This window comes from Ambystoma mexicanum, chromosome 11 (genome assembly GCF_040938575.1).
Source record: "Ambystoma mexicanum isolate Mex_15411 chromosome 11, UKY_AmexF1_1, whole genome shotgun sequence".
Taxonomy (NCBI): domain Eukaryota; kingdom Metazoa; phylum Chordata; class Amphibia; order Caudata; family Ambystomatidae; genus Ambystoma; species Ambystoma mexicanum.
This window is the reverse complement of record NC_090934.1, coordinates 943240143-943257832: the sequence shown is the minus strand read 5'-3', so window position 1 is coordinate 943257832 and position 17690 is coordinate 943240143. Positions and strand designations below refer to the sequence as shown.

General features: G+C 46.5%; 1 protein-coding gene across 1 annotated transcript in view; it reads left to right on the top strand.

The window, feature by feature from the left end:
* Positions 1-17690, top strand: part of LOC138505078 (mucin-5B-like) — a 2064041-nt gene that overhangs the window by 488812 nt on the left and 1557539 nt on the right. Inside the window, exon 16 of the mRNA XM_069625397.1 lies at positions 14410-14561. Within this exon, the coding sequence (XP_069481498.1) occupies positions 14410-14561 (152 nt within the window). The remainder of the gene's footprint in view (positions 1-14409; positions 14562-17690) is intronic.

The following is a 17690-nucleotide window of genomic DNA, read 5'->3' as shown; positions in this document are numbered from 1 at the left end:
TTTCCCGGTTTTGAAGACTCCTCCTTCGTTGTTTCACAGTCTCTGGTCACTAGTCTTCCCCTGAGATATTCCACCCTCTTTTTCAGGGTTTCCAACTACCACCTGATTTTCACAAACAAACTACTGTGGATACATCCAACCTCCTCCAAACTGTTTTTCTCCTCCTCCTTCTGGTTTTTCTCCTCCTCCTCCATATTGTCACCAGTCTCCTCATGATGCTTCTCAGCCTTCCCCCTTCTGTCACCAACCTCCCCATAATATTTTCCAACATCCACCTTACTATCACCAATACCTCTGCAGTAACACCCACCTCCTTATATGTACTAATCTTTGTGTTATCTTTTCAGTCCTCTATTGTTTTATCACCACCCTTCACTTGATGTTTGCCAACCTCATCCTTGTCCTCACCAGCCTCTATAAACACTATAACTGGTTGCCCACTTCCTAGGCCTCTATCTGTGCTGGTCCCTCCTGGCGTAGCCTAAACCATCCTCGTGGGCCTCCATCCCCTGTCCTCCCTTGCCTGGTGGTTCCCAGTCTACAGGGGCGATCCCAGTAGGGTCCCACCTGGAGAAGGCCTCACCCGCACCATGGCCTCTATCACACCCACCACTTCCCCTCTGCTTGGCCTCATCCAACCACCTGGACCTCTCCTCCACTTTACACTATCAAAACACCACCTTCTTTCTCCTTACACCCACGCTGACTAGCTGAGGTTTCTGGCTTTGATAGAGCACAGCCTGTTCCCCCAGGGAGTGCTTTCTGTGAGGGTTTGCATCTGTTTTACAATGGGGCAAAGCAGGGATTGGCCGATTCTTACAAGTTAGCCTGGACTCACTTTGGTTTTAGGGGACTGGCCAAGCCTTTTTCTGGCTTGTCCACCATCTTGAATTATTTTACTCTTCCCATAATGCTACTGTGTATTCCTTCCTTGGGAGGACACAAATCCCCTGCTATGCCAGTGAGTGAACCTGAAACTGAAATTCCTTGGTAGACTCTTTAAACCCCCTGAATGTAAAAAGAATGCTGGATCTTAGTAGGTTTGCAACTTTCAATACTGTGCAGGGGAACACCCTGTCCGTAGACAATGGTTTACTGCATTTCTATAATTTGCAGATAAACAGACCTCTGGGAAACTACACATTGGTAACACTGATTCTCCAGCATTGGATCTTTCATAGATTCAGATGCTTGAATATTCCCCGTCGTCAGACTGGGAATCCTCGGTGATAAATTTAATAATAAATTTTTTTTTTTTTTTTTTTAAATATACACACATTGCTACCTAGCAGTGCATGTACATAGCCCATTATGGCCTATGAGCCATTTCATTGTGGAGTCCCTCCACCTCACTTTGGTCCTTTATGGCCCCAGCCAATGAGGTGGCAGGGCTTAAGCTCCGCCCCCGGCAGCCATCTTCAGATTTTTCACCGCAGTCTAACAGACACAGGGAATCCTCAAGCTCTCTGAGCTTTTCAAATTCTTTCTACTTTTGTGTGGAATATATTTGGAAAAATATATTCCATCTTGTTCCCCTTCTTAGGGGCTTTGTTTTCAATTACCCTTGGAGACAAAACTTGTTGTCTTCCTCTCAAAATCGTCGACTGAACTTCTCTTCAGAAATGGAGGCACCTCAGGCTGTCAAGAAGCCTTCCCTGTTCAGGGACTGCACGAGGTGTAAGAAGAAATTGGTTTACTACAAAGACCCCCACGAGCATTGCATTTATTGTCTGTACCCACATGACATTAAAAAATGCGAGATTTGTAGAACCTTTTCCACCAAGACCCTTCTTGACAGGCATAGAAGACTCCTTTCATACCTGGAATCCAGGGATCAATCTTCGGACGAAGAGTCTGTCAGAAGAGCTCCTGTCCAATCCAGCACTCCATCTGAGAGACAAACTTCAAAGAGAAGGGCCTCTTCAGTGGAAAGGAGTTCCTCTCCCAAATCCAAAAAGAGGAAGCTGGAATTGATACCCTTTCTGCCTCCAGTTGACTTACCAAGCCAGAAAAAGTCAGCAAAATCTGCCTCCAGAGGTAAGGAGGAGTTTGCAAAAAACGGGGGGGGGGGCAGTCGTCGGCGGGTAAACCGTCCACGAATGAAGGGAAAGGTAAAGGCCCGTCATCGGCCATACCGTCGACGAAACCATCATTGACGACGACGACGCTTAAGACATCGTCGACAATTAGATCATCGTCATCGGACATGTCGACCACGAAGCAATCGTCGACGAGCAAGAAACACCACTCGTCCACGAAGCATTCATCCATGACGCAGTCGTCCACGGAACATACTCCACATTCGTCAACGAAGCCCTCGTCGACGGGAAAATGTCAGTCGACGACGAAGCCCTCGTCGACGGGAAAATCTCAGTCGTCGACGGGAAAATCTCAGTCGTCGACGAAGATAGCATCGTCCATTACACCTTCAGAGGCACACATTTCGGCAGTTACGGAGGAATTACAGCCGTCCACATTTGAAACTCCTGTCATTGAAAGCAATATCATTGAGAAGAATACTGTGACTGAACCACTGGTACAGCAATTTTCACCTTTGGGGCACATGGCAGAACTTCCGGATGTAATTCTTCAGGAAGAATTCTCTGATGCGGAAGTGGTGGAAGATCCCATCGGTCCCTTACCGAAACAATACAGCCCTCCTTGGCACCCGTCCATGGGAGAATCCGAATATCCTCATGACCCGATACTCATGTTATCCGTGCAGAGGATTGTAGAAGAATTTTACAAACGGCAAAGGGAGAAGCAAATCCCGATTAATCCCTTAGAAGCAGGAATTATTCCTAGAGAGTCATCTCCGATTCCAGGCACATCTGGTTGCTCTCCTCACAGGAGTAGACCGCAAAAACGGATGAGATCACCTGCTCGGAGGCCGAGGAGCAGCACCCACAGTGCTTCACCTACAAGAGTCCCGTCACCACAGTCATCGCACAGACCGCGATCTCCGGACGTGGATCCTACGATGGTACCGTCCACCATCTCGGTATCAGACTGGCAGGAGGATCCTTTTGGAGAATTCTCGGAACCAGAAGAAGGAGAAATAACACAGGAGCCGGACGCACCCAGTGATTGGGATGACTACGTAGTCGAGAAGCCCAGGAGGAGAGACTCGCCGGGCAAGGCCTCACCGCCGGATGATCTCGTCTCTTTCCACACCATTATAGGTAAAGCCGCAGAATTGTTTAAAATTCAGGTTTCTTCGGAGGAAAGGCAATCAGTGCTCTATGAGCACAGGGACAAACGAAGGAGGACAGTGACCACAATTCCTCTCCTCGATACCATCTGGGATTCCAGATCCAAGATCCTATCCACGCCCTTATCGACTCCGGCGTTGGTGTCCAGGCCAGAAAAGAAATATAAAGCTCTGGATTCGGCACCGCTTTGTTTGAGGGGTCATACGAAACCAGACTTGGTTGTTACAGTGGCGGCCAGAAAGAAACTCGCCAACCCCTCCTCACCGTTGTCGGCACCACCGGATAAGGACGGACGTAAACTGGAAGCCATGGGCAGGAAAGTATCATCTTCTGCATCCCTTACAATCAGAGCGGGCAATGCGCTGGCCATGACCGCAAGGTTCGATCGCGAGCTTTGGCTCCGCATGTCTAACTTGGCGAAGCAATTACCACCGGAGCTCCAGGAGGAGGCAAAATCAATAATCGCGGATGGTGAAGCAACATCGGATCACATGATCGACGCAGCGGTTGATGTGGCCGAATCAGGCTTCAGTCAGATGGCGCACGGCACAGTGCTCAGAAGGCAGGCCTGGATGAAGGCTACTAACTTCAGACCTGAAGTCCAGGCGCAGATATTAGACATGCCGTTTGATGGCCAAGATCTCTTTGGAAAAAATATAGACGACCATTTGAAGGCAATCAAGACAGACACGGACACAGCCAGAGCCATCAGTTCTTTAAAGGACAAAAGTAAGGACCATCGGTCTTTTCGTCCCTTTAGAGGTTCATCTTCCAAGTTCAGAGGATACGGTCGTTCCTCCTATGGTCAAAAAGCACAAGGCGGCACGTATCAAGACAATAAATATCAGTCATCCAACAGATACGCCCATAGAGGCAGACGTGGCTCCGCCCAAGGGAAGTCACAAGGCAAACAAAACTGACGACCAATTTTCTCCCCCCCTTCACCACACCCCGGTGGGGGGAAGGGTGAGCCAGTTATTCCAGCGCTGGGAGTCAATTACATCGGACAGATGGGTGTTGCAGGTGATCCAAAAGGGTCACACCTTAGAATTTCTGGACCAACCTCCTTCTCTGCCTCCAACATCTCGCAGAGTGCATATGCTAAGACAGGTCATGTCCGAAGTGCAAAAACTGCTCCAGAAGGCAGCAGTAGAACCAGTACCTTATTCTCAGAGGGGAAAAGGTTTCTACTCCCGATTCTTCCTCGTCAAAAAGAAAAACGGTCAATGGAGACCCATCTTGGACCTGAGGGCACTCAACAAATTCATCAAGCGCATAACATTCAAGATGGTAGCTTTACAAGGGGTGCTACCTTGGTTAAACAAGCACGACTTCTTGGCCACTTTAGACTTGGAGGACGCATACTTCCATATTCCGATCCACCCAGCGCACAGACAGTTCCTCAGGTTCACAGTGGGAGAGCTCCACTTTCAGTTTCAAGTGCTCCCGTTCGGGCCAAAATCGGCTCCGAGAGTTTTCACAAAATGCTTGGCACCGGTAGCGGCAAGTCTCAGGAGGGCAGGAACGGACGTTTTTCCATACCTGGACGATTGGCTGATAAAGGCAAGTTCCGCTGCAAAGGCTCGCTCGGCAGTGTCGAGGACTGTCAACCTCCTAAAAGAGTTAGGTTTCTCCATAAACCAGACGAAGTCCTGCCTCGTTCCCAGCAAGGTAGCGCTCTTCCTGGGAGCCGAACTCGACACCAGCATTCCCAGAGTGAGGCCATCCACAGAAAGAATAGCAGCGATTCTACGCTCAACTTCGAACTTCCTACAGAAAGAGACAACATCCGTACGCTCTTACAAATCCCTATTGGGCATGATGTCATCATGCATATTCCTCATACCGAACTGCAGGCTTCGCATGAGACCGGTTCAGGAAGCTCTGGACCACCAATGGAAACAAGCTTTCGGATGCTGGGAAGACATTGTCCAGATTCCATCGACGTTGCACAAGGCCCTTCGATGGTGGAATGTTCCGAGGAATCTTCTGCAGGGAATGCCGTTTCAAGCACCGACATCGACCCTCCTGCTGCGGACGGACGCTTCCTTATCAGGCTGGGGCGCTCATCTGGCGGACCTCCAAACCAAGGGGTCTTGGTCGGCACAAGAGTCCCAGCTCCACATCAACGTGTTAGAGCTCAGGGCCGTAAGGTTAGCGCTGAAAGCTTTCCTACCGGTTATAGCTGGTCAAGTTCTTACAGTCCAGACAGACAACACGACCTCCATGCACTATACAAACAAGCAAGGAGGCACGAGGTCTCAGATCCTGTCGCAAGAAGCCCAACAGCTATGGGCATGGGCCTTGCGCTACGGGATACAGATCAGGGCAGAGCATCTTCCAGGAGTGGACAATGTCCTAGCGGACAGACTAAGCAGAGAGTACACAGCGTCACACGAGTGGGAGCTGGACGAAAAAGAAACCCAACGGATCTTTGCCTTATGGGGCCATCCGCAGATCGACCTTTTTGCCACCAGGAACAACAAAAAATGCAAGAGATTTGCTTCAAGATACCCGGAGCACCAATCACTGGGAGACGCGTTCTCAGTGGATTGGTCGGGGAAGTTCCTCTACGCCTTCCCACCCATTCCCCTCATGTCGAGGGTACTTCGCAGGGTAAAAGAACAGGATTGTTCTCTGATTCTTATTGCACCGGATTGGGCACGGCAAGTCTGGTACCCGACTCTGAGGCACCTATCCTGCCGACCCCCGATTCGTCTCAAGTCACACCAATATCTACTGACACAACAGAACCGCAAGGTCCTCCACCACGACCCGAGGAGCCTGTCTCTCAAAGCATGGTTCCTGAGCAGCGCAAACTGATGCACCTAAAGTTACCATCAGAATGCTGGGATATCATCAGGGCCGCTAGAGCCCCGTCCACGCAACTTACCTACACCAGGAAATGGACCAGGTTTTCCAAATGGTGCGAGACCTCTGCGATCGATCCCTTCTCGGCCTCTGTTGATCAGATTCTGCCCTACTTGTTGCACCTGGCTAAGTCAGGGCTCTCAATGTCCTCTATCAAGGTCCATCTGTCAGCCATAGCGGCCTACACAGTAACCGTGGAGACGCAAGCCTTACTTTCCTTACCAGCGGTTAAGATCTTCCTGAAAGGACTGATGCGTACTTCTCCGCCTACACCTACACCAGTTCCAGACTGGAGTCTCAACACCGTCTTAACAGCCCTCCCTTCGAACCCATACACAGATGCGATATGAAATTCTTGTCCTGGAAGACATCTTTCCTGATAGCCATCACTTCTGCCAGAAGGATCAGTGAGTTACAAGCTTTGTCTTCTGAACCCCCGTTTACTTTGTTCCAGAAGGACCGCGTCATTTTAAGGCCTCACCCGAAGTTCCTCCCCAAGGTACTTTCGGAGATGTCGTTCACTGAGCGCATTGTGTTACCAACCTTCTTCCAGAATCACGCTTCTGAAGCGGAAAGAACTTTACATTCTCTAGACGTTGCTAGAGTGTTGAAGTTTTACTTGCAAAGAACCAAGGAGTTCCGCTCCTCAAACCGGCTATTCATTTCTTTCTCTGGCCGTACCAAGGGTCAGCATATATCTAAACAAAGTCTGGCACGCTGGGTATCGTCCTGCATCACCCACTGCCATCAATTGAAAGGCGACCCTTTAACTAGACCGCCGTCTGCGCACTCCACCGGGGGAAGGGCGGCGTCAACAGCATTCCACGCAGGGGTGGTCTTGAAGGACATATGCAGAGCCGCCACGTGGAGCACTCTGCATACCTTCGCGAAACACTACTGCCTGACTGAAGACACCAACAAAGAAGCTGCAGTTGGACAGGCAGTGCTCCGCCATCTTTTTGTATAAGGTAGGACCAGCCTCCTTTCCCACCTTTCCCGAAGTAGATAACCGTTGTGTTGCTGCATGGTAAAGGTTTGATCAGAAATATGTTTTTTCTGTATTCTATGCATATATGTATATAATGGTGGCATGTTTTAACTGCTTGGTATTCTATTCAAGCATCTGAATCTATGAAAGATCCAATGCTGGAGAAGTCTTGGTTACTTACCTGTAACTGTATTTCTCCAGCATTGGTATCTTTCATAGATTCACATGCGCCCGCCCGACTCCCCTGAGAGGCTGCTCCTATGCTCGGCATCCATCATACTGTAATCTCTACGGTTCAAAATCTGAAGATGGCTGCCGGGGGCGGAGCTTAAGCCCTGCCACCTCATTGGCTGGGGCCATAAAGGACCAAAGTGAGGTGGAGGGACTACACAATGAAATGGCTCATAGGCCATAATGGGCTATGTACATGCACTGCTAGGTAGCAATGTGTGTATATTTAAAAATAAAAAAAAAAAATGTATTATTAAATTTATCACCGAGGATTCCCAGTCTGACGACGGGGAATATTCAAGCATGTGAATCTATGAAAGATACCCATGCTGGAGAAATACAGTTACAGGTAAGTAACTAAGACTTCCAGAGGAGGGGCTAACAGAGATTCTCTTCTGGCCTTTGAAATACTTTCCTTTCTATTACAGAATATTTTGTAACTGTAACAGATTAAGTGCTACAAGAATCTTGTGAATGTAATTGACTCTGGTTAAAGTGAAGCAATTGTCTTTTTACTCTAGAGAGAGTTTCAGGGTCTGTAGGATTTTCCCCTATGACTTGCCTCTCCCTTGGGTTGGCGGCTGAGAGACGGGGACAAGGAGAACCTCCCCATACCACTCGGGCTCGTTATCTTCTAGCGTGTGGAGGCACTTGGCTTCCTTGGTCACCACACTTGGGACCCCCAAGAAAAAACGGACAGACTAATTGGAGGTTGGAGCTGTTAAGAAAGGAAGAAGGCAATGAATATGGCAGGGGAAATGTGCACGGAATCGCACAGTGAACAACTTTGAATCTAACAACGTGCATACAATACCCAAGACTCGTGTATACTAAAACCCAGGAGTGCAAATAGAGCGAAACAATAATACCAATATATGAAAAGGGATGTGGGGTAAGCACTTAGAACCTCTTTATGACTGAAAGGAAAGTCGGCAAACTCCTTACCCACTATGCTATTACAGATACTGACAGCGCTAAGCCCACGTAGAGGGCAAGCAAGGACAGGATCTGTGAGCTGACACTCTGGATGATACTGAATAAGGAACTTAGAAACAGTACTCACGAGGACCGGAAAGACCACTTGAATGTCAGTAAATTCACGAACCCAGTAGATCAAACAGGGACCCAGAAGGCTAAAACAGCAATGGGTGGAGGATAACTAAATTCATAAGACCCAAGTCAAGGGGCAAGTAGGAATTGTGATTATAGAATAGTGAGGAAAACAAAAGGCATTCGCACAGGGATTAGTTACAACAGCACCCCACACCCAATAATCAATGGGAAATAAATGCAGAAGTGCAATGGAAAACATGGAATGGATCCCAATAGAAAGTAAGGATCAGGAGCGGGGAAAATGATATCACAAAAGGAAACCTTTCCCACCCCTCCAAGGAGAAAAGGCAGGAAGCTAAATCTAAAAAGGGAAAGACTAATGCATCAAGTTTTTCAGTAGCAAAGGACAGCATCAAAGAAACAGAGAACACAGGCAAATTGGGCTGCATCAAAGAGTAAAGCACAGAGAAAGGCTGCCTGCAGACAGAGGAAGACAGAAAGGGAAATCCAGAAAGCAGAAATCAATTAAGCGTTTAAATTCGAAATCCAGGGCAGAGGAACAAGAAACAGGAACTAGAAACCAGGCACAAAAACTAGGAACCAAGAACAAGGGACCAGTCACAACAGGAACACTGCAACAATGACCAGCGCTGGACTGAAGTAAACTGAGGCTTTTAAAGCTCCTTAACGAGCACACCCCTCAGGTGTGCCGCCTGCTGCACCTGCAGCCACAGGTGTTGCCTATCCTCCACCCAACCTTGTCCTGCAAGAGAGGAGGTGAGGCAGTGAGCCAGGCATTCTGGGAAGCATAGTCATTAGATTAACGTAGCATGCTGGCTGCCAAAAACCTGGAATGGATCCAGAAGGGAAGTAACTTGGAAAATAAGGTTTTAGCGCTCCCAATTCATCACAGCACTGGAGCTTAAGGTTCGGAGGAAATGTCCAGTAGGGAAAAAACCCCAAAACATGCCCCTAAGTGACGGGAACGGGAGCAAAGGGAGCGAGCCGTGACACTATACCCCTACCACGGCCGACTCCAGGCGGCCGTCACCCGCACAAAACATCTTCCTACCATGACAGGAGCGCTTTGTCTTTGGAGGTGGCACTGACGGAAATGATGACCCGCGGGCAAAAGCAGAGGGACTGGAATGAATAGAATCAGGCCGCAGTCTAGAAGAGCCATAGGCAGGTTTTCGGTGAGGAAGACACTCATGGGTCGAAGAAAGGCATGAAGGACTTGCAGGACCCGAAGCAGAGTTGGAAGGTCCAGGAAGCTCAGCATCTGGGAGCGAACACTCATACAACATTGAGGAGGGAGGCAGGCTGGTGCAACATGCTTTAGACAATGGTAGATGCTCTGGTGGCCTCCCTGCCGAGAGCGGACACACAGGAGGTGAGAAAATAGCAGGTTTCAGGAAATGTTCATGTTCAGAAAAAGAAGGTGGCGGCCGAGGTAGAGGTTCGGATCTTCTCCCATCATCCATCTGGTTAAAGGCCTGTGGTTGAGGGTGACCAAGGTTCGACTGCATCTGTTCCACACCTTGGGGGCCTGGAAGTCCAATGGGTTGTACAAGGCTGGCACTCCTGGTGTCAGTCATGTAGCCACCTTGTTGCACGTGGGATACAACCGCAGAGACGTTTGGCATACCGATAGGAGTGATAGACGCAGTACTTGGTACATCAGGCACACTCACAGCAGGAGCAATAACGGGCACATCTTGAACTGCAGCAGTCATACCCTTCCTTTGGCTACTAGCATCCGGATGGTGCAGCAGCTGGGGGGCCGTGCCCGTCCCCTCCCTCAGGCTCATGTGGGATCCGGCAACAAAAAAGCTGTCAAGCGGCTGATCCAAACCGGCCCGCAAATGCGAACCGTCCAGGCCGTTATCCTGGTCGGCTACTTGTTCGGTGACTGGGCCATGGCGGATGGTATCCGTCTCCCTCTCGTAACACTCCAGGCAAGTCCAACGGCCTTGCATGTAAGGGCCTCCCGAGTCGTGATCCAGCTTGATGCTTCTGAAGAGAGAGCTGGCAGAAGTCTCAGACTCAGATGTTGCATATTCGGGAGGCGCTGATTCTACAGTCAAGCAGTTGGGAGAATCAACTTGTGTAAAAGGCAGGCCTTCTGGTGATCCTCCTGAAGCATAAGAAGGGAAGGCTGGACATTCATCCGTAATAAATGGTTGGGATTCAGGAGGTAACTCAGAAGTAGAAGAATATGCAACATGATCAGACAGAGTAGACGGGTGCACCTCCGATATTGGCAGCGAGGCTGAGCAGGATACAGGTCTCTCATGAACTGAAGCCAAACTAGCAGTAGGCTCTGGGACCGAAGACAGGCACTCAGGATGTGCTACCGGAGGCTCCATGGCTGAAGGATAATCCACTGGATGAGTCACTGTAGCCGAAAACAGGCATGCCAGAGGAAATTCTGAGGCAGAGGGCATGCAAGCTGGAGCCGTCTCGTTAGCTGAAGACAAACTTGTCAAGGTCTTTGGCTCTGACCACGTACATGGTGAAGGCTCTTGAGTGACTGGCAGACATAGCAATTGTTCATTGATTGAAGACAAGTTTGACAACGATGACTGCAGAGCCGTGGACTGGATAATCGAAGAGTCAATGGTTGTAGGAGGACAGACTGAAGTCCCAGAAGTCGCCAGACACATTTGTGGTTCAGGAATGGAAAGCACCTTTAGGGCGGTTGACTCCTTGGCACCAGTAACCAAAGACTGAGCTGTACCCCTGCCGTCCCTCTCCTTAGTGGATGACACAGAGTCTCTTCCTTTGTAGAAGTCAAAATCAACCAGAGGAATCACCATAGTAAAGTCTCTGTTAATCAGGATTTCGTCAAATGTCCATTCATCTGTATTAGCTTCTGAAAGTGGCATATTAACAATCAACAGTTGAAGGAATTGCCTGCCGGGTCTTTGGTTCAGTATACTGTGGAATGAGTCCATCAAAACATGAATTCTGTACTGTCTTTGACTGTTCGTTGTGACAAAACTTGGCAGAAGGAGGAGCGAACACAGAGGTAGCATCGTTTTCCACATCAGCTTGAATGTCTACTTCAGTCTCAGCAGCTAGATGAAAGACAGAACCTAAGCCTACAGTAGTGACTGATTCTGTGTATGCCACCATTGTGGATTGTGTTTGGGAATCAGAAGCATGTATGTGTTCAAGCTCAGAATTATGACAAACTGCTACACAGGAAATCTTAGGTAAAGGAGTGGCTTGTAAATCTTCAGCTAACGGCAATTCCTGACAAACGGTAGGACAATTGTCAAAACCTGTGCCCTGAATAAGTGCTGTGCTAGAAAAAAGACTTTCACTCCCAATAGATTTTACATATTGACAAGTATCATGACCTACAAAAACCTCCGCACTCAGGGACTGAACAGTATTCACTTCATCAACGGATAAAGTTTGAGGTGTATTCAGAAAAGACTGTAATGTTTTATTCTCCTCTTGTAAAGTAATGTATTCTTGTTTTAACTCCTCAAGTTCAGCTTTTAGCATGCCCCGCCTTAACTGTACATCCCTATCAGTAGGCACAGGGGAAGGCATGGTGGCATCAGGGCTGGATCCTACCTTAGCCATCCGGATGTGCACTGATTGTACATTGTCATTTACTGCTTGCAGGTTTTGTGATCTATACTCTCTCTTACCGACTTGGTCTGTGTTACCCTTAAGCAGACTACTGACATCAGACCTCTTGACATTAGGGACTACAATAAGTACTTGTGCAGAGGAGTAAGCAGTAGACTGAGGGCTGAAAACGGAAGATATGCAATGAACCCCTCCATTCTTTATGTTTGACTCATGAAACTGTTCAATCTGAGGTAAAGCATAACCGGAATCATGGGGTTCAACAACAGACGTACTTGTGTGTAGTAAATCTAGCAGTGTGTTGTTTTCCGCTGCTAAGGCTTGTGCGGACATAGAATCTGGATCAAAATTAAAGACAGAACTAGGATCAGGCAATGTACGATGGGCCATCCTGTGGGAAAAATACTTTGCACGTAAATACCCATTTGTAACAAGGAGTTCATTTAAGTCAGGATCAGTGATTTGATTGTCACAGGTAAACTTAAGGGAAGCTTTCTGTACAAACTTGTTAGTGGCCTTGCTGCCTTTCTTTCTTAAACTGGCCATATTCAAACGGGAATAACGGCTGGTCATTCTGTCAAGAAAGGAAGAAGGCAATGAATATGGCAAGGGAAATGTGCACGGAATCGCACAGTGAACAACTTTGAATCTAACAACGTGCATACAATACCCAAGACTCGTGTATACTAAAACCCAGGAGTGCAAATAGAGTGAAACAATAATACCGATATATGAAAAGGGATGTGGGGTAAGCACTTAGAACCTCCTTATGACTGAAAGGAAAGTCGGCAAACTCCTTACCCACTATGCTATTACAGATACTGACAGCGCTAAGCCCACGTAGAGGGCAAGCAAGGACAGGATCTGTGAGCTGACACTCTGGATGATACTGAATAAGGAACTTAGAAACAGTACTCACGAGGACCGGAAAGACCACTTGAATGTCAGTAAATTCACGAACCCAGTAGATCAAACAGGGACCCAGAAGGCTAAAACAGCAATGGGTGGAGGATAACTAAATTCATAAGACCCAAGTCAAGGGGCAAGTAGGAATTGTGATTATAGAATAGTGAGGAAAACAAAAGGCATTCACACAGGGATTAGTTACAAAAGGAGCCAATCTTTGCATTATTGTTGTAATTAGTTTTTCAGTGGGTTTGAAAAGATAGAAGCTTATATTCAAGGGCAACACTTTGTTCCAGATGTGTTACATTATGGACCTACTGTATAATATCAGTTTTAAATAATGCACAAGCTTCGATTGTTTTGATAAAAAGCATTCTGGAATATCTGCATTTAAAACATGCATCACTTTCTGAAAAGTGGTTGAAAATCTAAAAAGAGACTGATCTACTATTGTTGTAGGTTGGGAAGGGTCCTGGAACATACCCCAAGAGATTGTCAGAAAAATATCAATACGTGGGTGAATCACATCTCCTCACAATTCTTAAGGCCCCCTGAAGGCACGAATTCTATAGAATAATAATATCTGGATTTCTCCCCTTCTCAGGACAGTGATAATAGTGGTTATTGTTACACAGATCAAAAAATATGATTTTCTTAATACAATTCGAAAATCCACTTCGGCAAATGTGAACTAGTAACATTATTTTAGTCCTTCATGGGTTTGGTGCATGTCAATTCTTTAAACTGCTTTAGGCGTATGTGACTTTCTAGTATTTTATGGCTATTAAGCAAGGTGATACTATACTTATTACCTTAGTAGTGCATGCAATCCCAAAAACTATAGGCTGATCACAGTTGTCATCTCCTCTGGTCAGGGAGGCTGCAGCAGATTCATGAATGGAAAACCACTCCACAGAATATGCATTTGTTAAATGTATCAGTAAGTGGTTTTAAAGTTAGGAAATGCTAGACAGATATATTATATAATGCTGTGATTCACATAACACCAGGCAGAGCAATCGTAATAGCATTATATTCCAATAATCATGATGACAGTGTTGCTTCCAAAGCAATGCAGTCATTGTCATCTCATCCAATATAATAAACAGACCAGTTAGAGGATTAGATCAATGAGACTAGGCAGACGGAGGGAGTTGAAATGCCACATTAAGCATAATGGGATGTCTTAACAGATAACGGAAATGTAATTGCTTTCATTAAATCAACCTTACTAAACGTATTGATTAGCACAGATATAGAGTGCTTTGTTAAGCCAATGGTTACATTTCCACATGGTAACAACATGCATCCCTTTTTTATAAAAACAGGAATTTAGTCAAGTCACTTTGGAACCCCTATCCTTGTGTTGGCAGAGTGCAAAAGCATCCAGTGGGTTTGCCCCTCTGGTAAACCAAAGAGCAGGCTTATAGTTTTTCCAAGTGCTCCAACTTTCTGACCCAAGCTTCTTTTCCTGGACTGTGGAGTCCATTGTATACTTTGCAATGCACTTAACCCTTTTAATGCTGTGATTTATCCCGACAGACCAGCAAGTTGTGCCTCTCTGGCTGTGTTTGTCCTCAAGGAATGCTGTTAGACGGTCTTGGCGGCTGTGTCCGTGAAAATATGTGCCCATGCCTGCAAAATGGTTTGACCTATCAGCAAGGAGAAAAGATTAACGTCAGTTGCAATACCTGGTGAGTATCTATTGATATGTCCTTTTGTGGATTTCTTTAGATAGGTGTAATGCTTTGGAAGTAGAATTCCCTGCAGACTCAGACATATTTAAAACTTCCCAAAAAAGGCTTTACATAAAGGTTTTGGTGTCACACACATTTAAAAGGCACTCTTATAACAACAGGCAAATTATAATTTATTTGGGAGCCTAGCTGGCCTAATTTTGCCTTTTTCAATCATAAATTAAAATTAACCTCCAATAAGCCCACTAAAGTAAAAACAAATCTTCACTCCAGCTAAACAATGAAACAAATGACACAAATAGACAGTTAGGTTGTCATGCAAAAATAGATGGAGAACACTAATACTTCAAGACAGCCAGGCTGCTCCACTCTCCCATGATGCATCAGAATGTCTGTTGGAGCACAGCTCATTTTCTCGACTGCAAAGTCAGGATCTCTGAGATCTTTGTAAAGTTTTGCAGTGTTCACATTAGTAAAAAACCATTTAAGACTTGTTTTTTTAAATTTCCTCAATGTTTTATATTGTCAGCTACCATTACTTTTTACTGATTTACTGATGCGGCAGGTCAGCATTATTTGTTACTCTTGTGAAGTACAGAAATCATGGACGGTAGAGCATGCAATTAGGATACCTTGAATTCCTGATTTACACCCCATTGAATATTTTGGCATTAGTCAAAAAATGTCATACTGAAGGCTGAAGGACAGCCGAAGGAATGAGACTTAGGGCGGAGCTATAGGTGTCTTCTGTGGCATGATTGACATCTACATCTTTGAAGGCAGCCCTCAAAAAGAATACAAATTTTGGTCTCCCAGGCTACTGGAGTCTCGTTGGCCAGTTCTTATACACCTGGGCTTCATCAAAATGGGGTCTCCACAAAAAACATTGAGACCCTTGCTTTGAGAGCCTTCCCCTGATATGCTCCCTAATTGGTGGTCACTGGACTTTAAGATCACTCTCCACATCGAGAGACTCTGCTTAGGTACTCCTCATCAAGATGTTCAATGTCAAGGTTTTATTTTTTCAACTTCAGAATCATAGAAAGACTAGTCAAACTCTGAGCTGTCTAAGGAAAAGCATTTCTCATCTACTTAATATGTTCCTACCGGAGACCATGTTTACATGGAACATATTCCAGGACCCTGTCAAGTTCACTGACACCATCAAGACTTTGTACATAGGGAAGTGTGAGGAATCTGAGGGCTTCCTCACTTCTTTCCCCAATATAACCTCCCCCCAGGTGGCCAGGGAAAGGCTGTCGCTTTCGGATCCGGACCCTGTGGTTGGATATGCACGGGAGTATCACCTGGGTGGAAGAGAGAAGGGGAGTGGGAAGGAGGCACCCTTGGGTGAAACACTGTATCCCCCATTTTCCTTTCACAATGAGTCCACCATTTCCCAGGCTGTCATACCTTGCCCCACCTAATAGTCCCTGTGGCACAAATGGTAAAGAATGCACATCAGAAGTGTGCTTTCCCTTCCCAAAATGGCTCTGAAATGTTCTCGAGAACTGAACCTACTTGAGCGGTCTAGCATTTCTCAACATGGCCACCAACAAAGGCGTGACTATTCTGTTAACTTCTGCGGATATAAAAAAAGCGGCAGCCCGCAGCCCAGCGCGTTGCTTCTTTCTTGAATCCACGCCCCCCCGTAACTATTCCAGCTCATTCTCTGCTCTAATTACCTTGTTCCTCTTCTATTCTAATTCCATCCCACCTTCTCTTGATCCCCTCCTGCACTTCTCCCTTTCATTCCTACTCCCCCTTCCAGTTTCCCAAAATCTATTGCTTCCAATTTCTCCCCTCTTCTCGTTCCTCATTTCTTACCATCCTTTGAAGCGCAACACGTTCCTCATTTTTCATATATCTTCCCACGAAGCGCAATTCATTCCTCATTGTCAGAGAGCGGCCAGCGTGGAAGCAACCTCAACGCCGCCTTCCTTTTCCAGAGCGAATACTACCAGCTGCTCTACTTACCACAGGGCCTCATCACCAATCCCAGCTTCTTGCTCCCTTCTCTCTTCCTTGCAAGATCTGCAAATAGTTAGCCACTAGAACTAAAAGCAAGTTTCACTCCCTGTTTTCATCTCGTTCTCCCTGTCCTGCGAGAACGGAAATAACCGCTTAGCTTCACATCCCTACAGAATTTCATTTTCAGATTCACCCAAGATCATCTAAACACGTGCTTGGTGTCTGGGTTTCTTCCCCAGGAGGAGGGTCTCCCTGGCCTCACTCCCTTCGCTGATTCTTACCGGATTGGAGTGAGGAAAGGGAGACTTTTTCGATATTCTCCCTTGACCAGACTTCATTTTCACGCGAGTGTTCATTGTGGGGTTGCACTTCTTATTTTCAAGTCACATAAAAGTATTGGGTTTGACAGAAAGGAACGCCGGAACTTACCCCATACTGGAACATCAAATCCAGCAATTGTTTGCTGGAATGCAGAACCTCACAGTTGAAGTCCAAATTCGAAAGGCTAAAAACACGCTCTTAAAACAAATGGTCGCACATGCCTCTCTGGGTATGCCACCTGTGCCCCTTTCAAGACGTAAATACGACGGTAACCCAAGGAAATTGAAGGAATTTCTAGAGTCCTGTATGGTTCAGTTTTCATTTAAGCCTGCATACTTTCCTTCCGATAGATCAAAGGTAGGATATACAATATATAACCTGGTAGGAGGGGCCTTGGCCACTTCAATGGTTACCATAAACAACCCGATCCCTGATTCTTATCCAGGATTTACCAACAGTTTAAGGGCTATGTTTGACAGAAAAGAAGTTATAATTTCAGTGCAAGAACATTTGCTGGACTTTAAACAGGGTACCATGATGCATTAGTCACGTTATTCCTCCGGAGGCTCAGTGACAAACTAATAATCGAAGTGTCCAGAGTCCCTCGACCAGGCAACCTAACGGAAATTATTGCACTGGTCATGCAGTTAGACTATCGCCTCCAAGAGAGACATTCGAAGAAATGTAAAAACAGGCCAGTAAGGACCTCAGAAGTCCCTTGAGTAATACCCAAGTCCACTCAAGAAGAATAACCCATGCAAGTAGGTGCAGCCAGAGGACCGTTATCCACCGAATAAAGAAATTGGAGATGCAACCAGTGACTCTGTATGTATT